Source organism: Podarcis cretensis (assembly GCF_951804945.1).
Source record: "Podarcis cretensis genome assembly, chromosome: 1".
In the NCBI taxonomy this organism is placed as follows: domain Eukaryota; kingdom Metazoa; phylum Chordata; class Lepidosauria; order Squamata; family Lacertidae; genus Podarcis; species Podarcis cretensis.
The window spans coordinates 40817501-40829632 of record NC_137170.1 but is presented as its reverse complement, the minus strand read 5'-3'; the positions used below and the strand labels follow the sequence as shown (position 1 = coordinate 40829632).

Here is a 12132-nt window from a genome sequence, read left to right as displayed (position 1 = left end):
CCAAAGCTTAAAAACCTCATGGACTCACCGACTGGCACCTCTAATATGAAGTCTGGTGTTTTGTCATAACCTTTTGCACGTAACTGATCTTCAGCTATAAAGAGAATAAATATTATAAACAATAGTATTATTCTTTTAACCAGATAGCAGAATAATTAATTTTCTTTTGAACGGAGGTACAAGAATTACTAATGCACTCATACATATCCTTCTTACGCGTGCAATGCTGTGTCAGATTAAATGAACCTTCTTAGCAAACCTGATACATGAATATAAAAATGCTTCTTTGTCATCTCTGCATTTTTATGTCTTCATTATAAACATCATTAATTCAACCTGTCATACAGTACTTTGTTACTGAAAAATATTCAAAATAAAATATTTTAGTTGATTGGATCTCTCTGAAAGTAACCTTAAGAAATAGTTCATTGTTATCACAATGAAGACATGCTGTACTTTCCGCTCAGTTTATACGTTGGGTGGAAATGAGTATAAAATCAAATCACTTAAAAGTTATTATAGGACACAGAAGTTATTCTAGCCTCTTAATTTGCTTCCATGTTGAACTATCTAGCATTGAGCTATCACATTCCAGTGGCACATAGACAGACACAACGTCCAAGTTCAAACATAATGGGAAATTGTGACTTTTCACTTTGAGGATGAGCTGAGGCAAGCCTCGGGTTCACACGTTTCACCCAGAGGTGGATTTAGGTTAGTGCAATTGGTACTGGGTGCCGTGCTGCAGGGGAGTGTAGATGGAGTATGAGAAACAGGAGGGACATGCTGAATTTTAGCATCGCACAGAGTGCTGCTGAAATCTGAGAGCCCAAAGTCTGCCAGTGCTTCAACCTCCCCTTTACTTATATGCAAGGAGATAGAAATTAAAAGCTTCTTTTTTGGCAGTTTGCACTACACTGAAGTTTCCCATCAGCTGTGTTCATACACAGCAGAAAGCCAAGGTTCTTCGCTTAATAAACAATACCATGCATGAGCTGTATGATGGTACATGTAAACTAATCATTCTCATTTTTCTTCTTTTCTTTTCTGGGAAAACAAACCAGGAAGGAGATAGCTTAGTGTTGTGTCTGAATCTGGGATCACTTTCTCCCTAACAAATCAGCAAGCCAACAGCAAACCATGATTCAAGGCTGACTAGCAACAATAGTTAATCAAAATATGAGAAATCATGAGACCCTGGTTTGTTATGATTCGCTGTGATTGGATAAAATGACACTTTTCTAGATTTAAATGCAACAGGAAACTGTTGCTTGTTTCAAACTGCAAATGGAAGCTTTAACTTTTTACCCTTATGAATGAAGAAGGAGGATGGGGTATTCAAGCCTGAGACTTTGGCATTTCCTCAAATTTGCATATTTTACTTGAGGTTTGAAGTGGTACATCTTGTATTCTATCATAGGCTACTAGAATTCACCTGATTCTGAAAAGTGCTTTTGATATTTATGAATGTCAATTTTTGAAGAATGCTTAGGAAAAAAACTCTTCAAGTATTGATTCTCTAAGTGGAAGACACACTAGAGTGGCTTTCTAGTATTTGAAAATAGTATTCTGTTATGGTCTACTAGTATGCTCAAATCATAACATGTATTGAGCATTGATGTAAACTCCATCAATAATATCTTAATAGATATAAAAAGTATGTAAAATATTTATTTAATTATTAATTATTTTTTAAATGACATTACTACTGTAGTAGGTGGGGATCTCACTTTTGGCTAAGCCTTTCTAGATGAAAAACAACAACTTTCTTGCATTGAGTATTTACCAATCAACACAACAAAATCCAAAGAGTGAGATCATGCTTTCTAGGGAAGACCAATGATTACTTAACTACAGTGGTACCTCGGGTTAAGTACTCAATTCGTTCCAGAGGTCTGTTCTTAACCTGAAACTGTTCTTAACTTGAAGCACCACTTTAGCTAATGGGGCCTCCCGCTGCTGCCAAGCCACCGGAACACGATTTCTGTTCTCATCCTGAAGCAAAGTTCTTAACCTGAAGCACTATTTCTGGGTTAGCGGAGTCTGTAACCTGAAGCGTATGTAACCTGAAGCGTATGTACCTAGGGTTCCACTGTAATAAGAACTGCATTAAGCAAGAGTTAACTGCAAAAAATTAAAGTGATACTTCTACAATGAACAGCAATAATATTCTTACAAAGCTTAACATTTTGCATTGTTCAGATTAGAGATAATGCAAGAAGGCTTAATATACTTGTTCAAAAATATGAAGGAATAAACATGCTTCTAAGGAAACCAGTGAATTCCTCCTGTATGGTGGTGGTTGTTTTCTTTTTAATACATGAAGCATTATGCAGCTAATATTTCTTATGCTTCCTACTGAGTCTCCTAAGACCTAGATTATGGCTAATATCTCATGACACCAAAAGTAATACAGCAGCTGATATTAAAGCATTTTTCCCAGCTACTTATTCTATAAAATATTAATTGCTAGCTTGTGCCCGTGCAGTATGGGGTATTAGGTAACTGAGTTCCTGCTCAAGTCTAAATCAATAAAAGATAACATGTACCTCATCAATCATTTCTTAGCCTCTCTTTACTACCTAATACAGGATATCTATGGAGACCTCTTTTGGAAAAGCTACTGAGGTGTGGAATGTTTAGGTACTAGATTAAAATAAAAAACTTACCTAAAAAAGATATATTTTTCTCCAAAAGCATTTCTTGCAATAAGACTTCATGCTCATGTCCAACTGCACTGATTTTTTTCCATCAAGGAAGGAAAGGCATAGTGTTTGAAATAAAATTCAGTTTTAGAATTATATGACGCTGAATACAGTTATGTGGCAGTGAATACTAACTAGCTTTGGTGGAATATTCCAATTTTTTCCCCTGAAGCTGTTTTTAATCCACAAAGTAGAAAGAGAAAGAAGCATTAGTGGGCCACACAAAGAATGCCAATATATTATTTATTTAAAATATATCCTAACCTTAATCCAAAGCTCTGAGGGTAGGTAACAATAACTTTGGCAAAATAAGAAGTCTGTATTAGTTAAAATCACACATAAATATTTAGGTTCAAATGAGAGCAGGGTTTAATAATTTCCCTGAGCTGAACTTCTGATTCTACTTTGCTTCTGCTATTTTTTTTAACTGTTTTGTTATGCTTTTTAATGGTTGCTTTTATTGTACATTTTAATTATGGGAGTATTAGCACCCAATAGAATTGTTAATGCGTATTTTAATTATGTGTTGATTTTTATAGTTGTAAACCACTCAGAAGCCAGCTAGTGGCTCCATTCAAAAGCCAAGCAGACACATTTTGCCCGAGAAACAATCTTCAATAGTACTCCAAATGATATAATCTGAATGAGAGGTAACCAGACCATAAATTACTGTGATCAGGCTATCGCTGTCTAGGAACCGTTGTAGCTAATAAACCAGTCATAGTTGAGAGAAGGCACTCTGTACCACTGCAGACACATAAGTTTCCAGTGAGTAAGTCGAATCAAAGAGTGTCTCCCAACTACAAACCTGCTCCTTGATTAGGAGTGTGAAAACAGGTTGTCCATCTAATTCCTGAACACAGAAACCACTAGTCACAGAAGTTCAGTCCTCTCACAATTTAGTTTCGATTTATTAGCCCACATCCAACCCATCAAAATAGACAGCGATCAGAGAACAGTTAGAACCTGCATAGTCTAAGATGCCAATGAGAAATACTGCATACTGATGCTGCCCAACTCCCAAACCCCTTATGACCTCACCCATGAGTCTCATATAGATATCTCCCAGGGCCATCCTTTCTACCCAATCTTTATGTAGAAATGGAATCACTATAATGCCATGCATTCCATTCCCACACCAAAGAGCCAGCTTAGTAGGATACTGTGCTTCATTGTATTGAAAGCCACTGAGAAATTCAGCAAATAATATGCACCTCTTCTTTCTATACATTCATTTGAAATCTGTTTCATTATGGAAGTTATCATAGAATATATCTCTGCAGTGCTACCAACCTTTGTTATATCGTGATAGAAAAAGCAATTTATAATTATGAATAAACTATCAGCTGATGAATTTACTTCATAGATGTTTTTAAAACATTTTAACTATAAATGGATTTCCCATTCTTATTAATCTCTCATTTCTAGAAGGAATAACAGCTGGAATACAAAAAGAAGAAGAAGAAACAGCACCACACAAATATAACATTGCAATGGAAATCATGTACTGCATTAAACTCTAATATAATGACAGAGCCAAAGAAAGTAAATGAATGATCACAAAAAATGTAAGATAAGACAGAGCCAAAGAAAGAAAATGAATGATCTCAAAAAATGTAAGATAAATTCTACGAACAAAATTTATAATGTACCATAAGCAGAAACACTTAGACTTGGCCTACAGTAATACCTGTTATTGATGTATGGCACTGATCATGGGGCAAAACTTGTAAATAACCTCACGAGCCATTTTCTACTCATGCAATCCAGCAGTCTAGTTTCCCGTAAGCAGCCAAACTATTACTGAAAAATAGCCTCCTGGCATTTACAAAGAGGTTGACTTCATTCTTTAGTCCATGCATATATAATTAGATAGTTGTATTTAAAATCAATATGCAATCCTTAGAAGACATTATGCTTTTAAAACCTTAACTTTAAATTGATTTAAAGCTACTTTGTATGCCTTAAAATTAACAACTAAGGCTGCAAGCCTAACCCCACTTCCCTAGGTGTAGGGTTGCAACCCTAACCATGTCTGTTCAGAAGGAAGTACCAGTACTATTCCATTCAACTGGACTTAGTCTCAGGTAAATGAGGTCAGCATTGAAGAAATTCAAAAACATATATTCACAAATAATGCCTTCCTACACAGTCTGGGATAATGCAACCTGTCCCATGGCTGACAATTTTTTAAAAATGGTGTTCCATGAAAACTAATCAGGAATTATGATGATCTACAATGTGCATGAAATACCATATAGCAAATATCATTTAACTAATCCTATAAACTGCTGCTGTATTACAGTTTTCTCAAGAGCATTGTTTTTTCACCCTATGCAATGGTCAGATGTAGCTCAGAATGGCTGCACAATCCTGCACTAATGTACCATGCTGATAAAGCAATTTATGTAGCACAGAAGGAATCTCACTGCCTCCTCTGGGGTTCCCAAAATAAGTTAATGGAAACAAAGTTTCCTGATAATCTACTCCAGCATCTACCCCTGCAAAACCTCTCCAGGGGCTTGTGAGGACCTTTTGAAACATCTGGGGATGGTGTGCTGTGTGAGGCGGGGGAATTGTTCAAAACAGGATTGGGTGTGAGCCCACTAAGTGACCTTTATGATTGAATAGGGATCTGAATGCTATTATTTAATTTGTGGCTTGTGAGCAGGCCGAGGTGCATATTTTGCAACACTGAATTAAATGTTCCTACATATAACCAAGCCATGTAGAACAGTAGATGGGAAGTTTGAGGCATACAGGCAGCTGTGCTGTTTCTCATTAATCTCTCTCAAAGGCACTATGGAAGGCACTTTGTCGCTCTCAAAGAGTTCTCTGAAGTATTTTATTTTTGTTTTATGCAAGTAGGTAGACCTCAGGTCACGGGATCTACTTTGTTTTTAACTAGAACCCCAGAGCTATGTGCAAAGCAGTAGCTTGCGGGAAGAGCAATGGAGCGGGGCAGAATTAATTACCTACTTCACCCCACTAAGTGCTATGTGGGACTGATTTGCACACACAGTTGTGGAGATGTTGCATTGGCAGAGACCAAAGCCCTGGTGTTCCCTAGCCCTGGATGTTACGTGGTAGGCATCAGGGAGGCGGGGGCAAGTCTCCCTATGGCTACCATGGAACCTTCAAAGAGTAGCAGCTGAAAAAGGCTCAGCATGGTCCCCACAGAGCCTTCATTAGGCGCCCCTTCTATTAGGAAGCAGCATACTGCCCAGTTGCCCAAATGAGGAGATATCCTGGATGCCCTAGGGAACTGACCTGCACGTTACATGATGGCTTAGCAGGACTGTGTGGATGTGCAGGTTCCTGGATAGAAGCTCATAGCTGCTTTGAACTTCTCTGGTCTTTTTTGCTATGCTGAGTCCAAACTGGGGCTTGTGGTTAAGCTCTCTCCTCACTAACCACAAACCGCAACCCACTGGCTGATCATGCTATGTGAACCAGGCCATTTTGTGGGGAGAGCCATCCTGAGTACACCTGATATAGGAAGCCAGATAGAATTTGCTGAAGTAATCATTCACTTTGATTTTACCATGCTTTGAAAATTACCTGTTTATATTTTCAATTTTGGATTTTTTGAGCTTTTTGGAAAGGTAGTACCAATTTAAAAATTATTATACAAATAAAACTTGGGCGGAGATCTCACCTGGGGCTGGCATACAATTTTTTTACCATCCTAAAACTCAATATTTCCTGATAATATCCAGGGGACAAGTGATATAAAAAGGGACAGCCCCTAGACTGGGGGGAACCTATGGCCCTCCAGTTGCTGTTGGACTACAATTCCCATCATCCCTGACCACTGCCCATGCTGACTGGGGCTGACTGAGTCCAACAATATTTGCAGAGCCGCATGTTTCCTATCCTTGCTCCAAAGACTAAGAAATTTTTCAGTTTATAGACTTGAATGGAATTACAGGTCTCCTCTACGTTGAAGAACTCAGTTCACCATCATCTTTCAAGTACTATGCAGAGTCCTAGTCTGAAGCACTGAGCTCCCATTATAAGGCTTTAGGAAGCTTTCTGTTCATCAGCTATCTTGAACTGTATTTGTCCACTTTGGACAGATGCAAGAACATGCTACTGGTAAGTCAGATATTGTCACTTTTTCAAATACCCTTTGTCCAATGGAAAATGCAAAGCAGGTAACAATTTTTATAGTACTATGTAAGTTATGACAGCTAATAATTTGATACAAGATTACATATTTCATGTGACCAACAGCAACAGGATTCCATCTAAGCACAGGAAATGTATATCTACTGAACTGACAACTTTCATATGGCATATCTGATGTTAGTTAAACAGTGTAAGAGACAGGGTCTGCAATGACCCTCTTGTAGTTGATTGAATGTAAAAGAGAGGAGTATGATATGTGTTTTGTGAAGCAGAACTTTATGTCAGGTTAAAGCCAGACACGTCTCCTCCACAGAGTCTAAGCTCATCAATTGTGCACCTAAACTTTTACGAGAAAGGATACTGTTTGATGCAGTCCACCAGCGGTCCATAACAATAGTCATTCACAGTACACTGCAGACAAATAAGAAAAGTAGTACAGTGATGGGCAACTGCAGAACTATTACAGTTAAACAGAATCCTAAAAAACAGTAATTACTTTTCTTCATAAGGGCTATCAAAAGCTTTTCAGAGTTAGTCACGGAAAACAAAAATTGCATGCTTTTTATTCTCTATAAAAACAACCCATTAAAAAGCGAAATGCTCTCTTCACAAATATTGCATTGCCATTTATGCATTGCCTGCCCTCAGTGATAGATTATGATGACAGTAATTAAATGAGGTTTAAAATCCTTTACATTGCTAGGCAGATAACGGCACAGCCACCGAGAGATGAATACCTGATAGATCTGGTTTGCTAGAATTATATCTGGAATCTGAGAAGGGTCCCGCAGCATACTGTTTATAAGAGTTTTGGAAGCTGTGGAGGAAGAAGATGATACTGTAAGTGTTGCTGGAAACATGTCACTAACCAGCTGTCGGGAGGTGGTGGGGAGTGAAACATGCTAAGAAAACACTAATAACATCTGAATGCATTCCATTTTCAAAATTGATGTAATCCTGCACAGTTTTGTATGCACAATTCACCTAATTCAATAAAATGTAAGCAGTGCACAATTGTGCACTTGACCGCCATGATTCAGAAACTAGGTGAGTAATTATAACATTCTTTTAAACATGGAAAATGGTATTACATTACAGTAAAATGGTGATGATGATGGAAACAAACAAGCATTTTAAATAATTATATTCTGCTTTAAATTTCAAAATGGCTTAAAATTGAAAATGGTAACAAATGAACCACCACCACAAAAAACAAGTTGTCATAGGATTTAAAGATCAACACTAGCACTAGTGCAATGAGGTGTCTCCCGAGACAGATGGATACCAACCATTACAATGCTGTACTTGCCTTTCTACATATAAAATGAATGGTGTTAAATTAAATTTAACTCAGAGTAGACTCATTGAAATGTTAATTTCAACGGGTTAACTTCCGTGGGTCTGCTCTGAGTAAAACTGTGTATCTTCTATGCCCCTTCTTCCCTGAAACCTCAGCTTCTGCATCAGTGGTGCCAGGTACACTTCTGTGGAAAGGAAATTCCACAACTTACTAAACATAACACCCGAGAGGGTCTTTTAAATATTTGAGGTATTTGAGGTCTCCCAGCAAAGTTGCATATGGAGGCAAGGAAGGTCCTTTCCTCAAATTTGTTGTTGTTTAGTCATTTACTCGTGTCCGACTCTTCGTGACCCCATGGACCAGAGCACGCCAGGCACTTCTGTCTTCCACTGCCTCCCGCAGTTTGGTCAAACTCATGTTGTAGCTTCAAGAACACTGTCCAACCATCTCATCCCCTGGCGTCCCCTTCTCCTTGTGTCCTCAATCTTTCTCAACATCAGGGTCTTTTTCAGGGAGTCTTCTCTTCTCACGAGGTGGCCAAATTATTGGAGCCTCAGCTCCAATACTCAAATACTAAAGTATAAAACTATAATCCTGTGGAGTCAATCTGTATGAATAGGGAGAAGCTGCAGTAGCTGTTCCATCCCTCCATCTATCATATGTCCACATACTGATCATATGCAGACATGTGGTGAGATAAGTACCTATTCCTCATATTCACCTTCCTAGAATATCGCATGTACCTAAAGCGAAATTTCAGCACAGACACCAGAATTTGCTTTTCAAATCCCACAGTGTACTTTCACTTATCTTTGGAGAAGGCTTTTTATTGGAAAATGCACCCCTGCCTTTAAAAAGGGTATAACAAACAAAAAGTAATACAGAATTAAAATACAGAAAGTTGTTTCTCTGTTCATGCCACTGTTTTGCCAAGGCACAAGGGAGATTGATTACAGCATTTATTAAATAAATGTTACCTTAAAATGTCAGGCCTTACAGTGAATACAGAAGGTTGAACGCCGCCCCTCCCCATTAATCTGATGAAGGGTAGGATATCAATTGACCAAATAAATAAAATGAACACCTATATAATACCAATATAAGCTAGCATATAGCTTTAAAAACAAAATGTAATAATTTTGGTACAGTATTTTAAAAGGTGGAAATTATTAAAATATTTGCAAGTACTTAGTTGTGGTCAGGGAGAGTTTCAATTATTTTCTTGAAATTATGAACTGACCTGGACCCATGATCATCATCTGACACCCTTCTTCCTGTGCCTCCTCTGGCAACATGAGAGTGGGCCTTTTATGTGGTGGCTTGCTGTTTGTGGAATGCTCTCCCTAGGGAGGCTTGCCTGGCGCCCTCATTACATACCTTTGGTTGCCAGGTGAAAAGGCTTCTCTAAAACCAGGCCTTTGGCTGATTAACATTTCCATGAGCGTTTACAGTGGATCCTCCGGATACGAATTACACTAAATTTGTTCTGGGGGTCCATCGCAACCTGAAAGGTCTGTAGGCAGAGGCGCTGCTTCAGCGCACGGCACGATTGAGCGCTTCTACGAATGTGCGTACGGAGAAACCCAGAAATATACACTTCCGGGTTTGCCGCGTTCGTAACCCGAAAGTTACATATCCAGAGTGGTACGTAACTAGAGGGTCCACTGTAGATGTATTTGTGGATGGAAATTATCGGTTTTCTATTGTTTTATTATGTATTTTGTATTATCATTTTGTATTTTTATGTTGTGACCTGTCCTGTGATCTTTGGATGAAAGGTGGTATACTAAACAAACAAACAAACAAACAAACAAATAAATAAATAAATAAATACTTACTACTACTACTACTACTACTACTTATGGAAAACCACAGCAGCTATATTTAATAAACTGAAGCCATCCATTAAACATCAATCCATTTTCTTATGCTGAGCATGAACTACATTACATATTTCTATTTCCAAATAAATACTGCAAATGCTTAAAATATATTTATTGCCATTAACTTAATTAGGATGCTAAACAATAATTAAACTGAAGCCAGACAGGCTAATCTGTTCTAGGATTAGTATTTCCATAATTTTTTCCTAGGATTCTATATTTTACATTTAATCCACATGTTCATGTAAAAATAGCCAAAGCAAATTAGTACAAAAGAAATATTTTCCTCCCCGCCCCCTTACCAGCATAATTCTGACCACCAAAAGGCAGACAATTTGGGGGGGGGGGACTATTAGAGCTCTGGTTTAGCTTAATCGCCATGGGAAGGAATTTCTTTATTTCTTTATTTTCTTTAATTTATATACCATACTCCATACAAAAATCCCAGTGTGGTTTACATAACAAAAGCGTCTGCTCAACAGATACTCTACAAAATATTGCAAATCCTGCAGCAGCGGCCCAATACAATACCAATTCACTGAACCTCCCACAAATTCCTGTGTGAAGAGGTCAGTGTTTTGGAGAGGTGAGCCATTGTCGTAGCTGCCTTGCAAACACACTTGTCCAGCTCAGGGTCAGATGGCGAAGTTGCTGGTTATGGTGGAGCCAAGGTAGACAAAATCATCTACCACCTCAAGCATGTGATCACCAATGCTGATGTGTAGAGTGCTAGTTGCATCCTGACCCAATATGTTAGAGTTCATCAGGCTGATAGTGAGGCCGAACTCTACGCAGGCTTGGGAAAAACGGTTGATGAGACACTACTTGCCACTAAACCCATCTGGGCCTCAAATGATCAAAGTACGGATGAAAACTGTTATATTGTGAATTGACCAGTTGTAGGAGAATGGCACTTCTTGCTCTCATAGCATATTGGGCAAAAATTACCATGTAGTGGATTCTCTCAGCTGAACTGGAAGATTGTTATGGGACACAGGTTACATGTGTGGGATGGGAGTGGGCCAAGCTTTTCACCGCTTTTAATGAGTTAGAGCATATGGAATGCTGCCCCAAATTGCATCCCTGCAGAGAGATCTTCCCTTCCATTTGTCATAACATCATTATCGCATGGACAAACATCATTGCATTGAGACTCCCCATGCCACAATCATGGCAGCCACAATCAAGGACGTGAAGAATTACCAGATGATGGCAGTTATCCATGGCAAAAGCTTTTCTTAGCATTTCTGCGGAGATGAGTAGAATTTGGCATGGCGTTGTGTTTTCATGGTGGCTATAATAGATGCCCCAAGTATAAATATTCTATTATTATTATTATTATTATTATTATTATTATTATTGAATAGTGCACTGTCATTTCCTGTGCAATCCCTGTCGAAAAGAGTCACACAGTTCAGGAAAATTTGGGTACGCATATCAAGTTTTCAGAGGCATTTTAAAAGGCTTTAAAAATGCAGCCACTATATGTCTAATATGCATCTCCGACATGGTGTCGTTTACAAGCATTGAATGACAGATGACAAGACGGCTATCTGGAAGCAATCAGATCACCTGTGCAAAAAAACCTTCCAAATGAACTTCATTATCAGCCTGATAATTATCATTATGCATGTTTGTTGCATGTGAACTAGCAATTAAAATAAGCTTATCTAATGAAAAAACTAATTATAGCATCTTCTCAGCGTACATATTTTGTTGTGGATAGATGACCAGTCGCACCAACTTAAAATGAATTAATATCCTCTTGGTAATATGGCTTTTGTGCTATCGCCAACTCCTTTTAGACAAGGAAGATGCTTCCCTGAAAACCATCCTAGATCAGGGGAACCTATGAAACTGGCACTATATGAGAAAAAATATCCAGCCAAGGAGCTTTCACCATTAATAATGGCAGTATATAATTATTAAATTTAAAGTTAATGGAGATTGCAAGAAAATACAAAGCAAAAGGAACAGATAAATGGGAGGAAGACTAGCACTCCAGAAAGCAAGCAGAGAGTGCATATTTGAATATTTTCCCACAGCAAAGATGTGGTTGTACATAGAAAACTGCAATGGCTCCCTGACGTTCTAACTTTCCACCAACAGGAAG

General features: G+C 38.2%; 1 protein-coding gene across 6 annotated transcripts in view; it reads right to left on the bottom strand.

The window, feature by feature from the left end:
• Positions 1-12132, bottom strand: part of CDIN1 (CDAN1 interacting nuclease 1) — a 131124-nt gene that overhangs the window by 51866 nt on the left and 67126 nt on the right. For all 6 annotated transcript variants that reach the window (XM_079955316.1, XM_079955317.1, XM_079955315.1 and 3 more), the window contains 4 exons: positions 7574-7653; positions 7198-7247; positions 2670-2737; positions 29-94 (listed from right to left, as the gene is read on the bottom strand). In XM_079955316.1, the coding sequence (XP_079811442.1) occupies positions 29-94; positions 2670-2737; positions 7198-7247; positions 7574-7653 (264 nt within the window). The remainder of the gene's footprint in view (positions 1-28; positions 95-2669; positions 2738-7197; positions 7248-7573; positions 7654-12132) is intronic.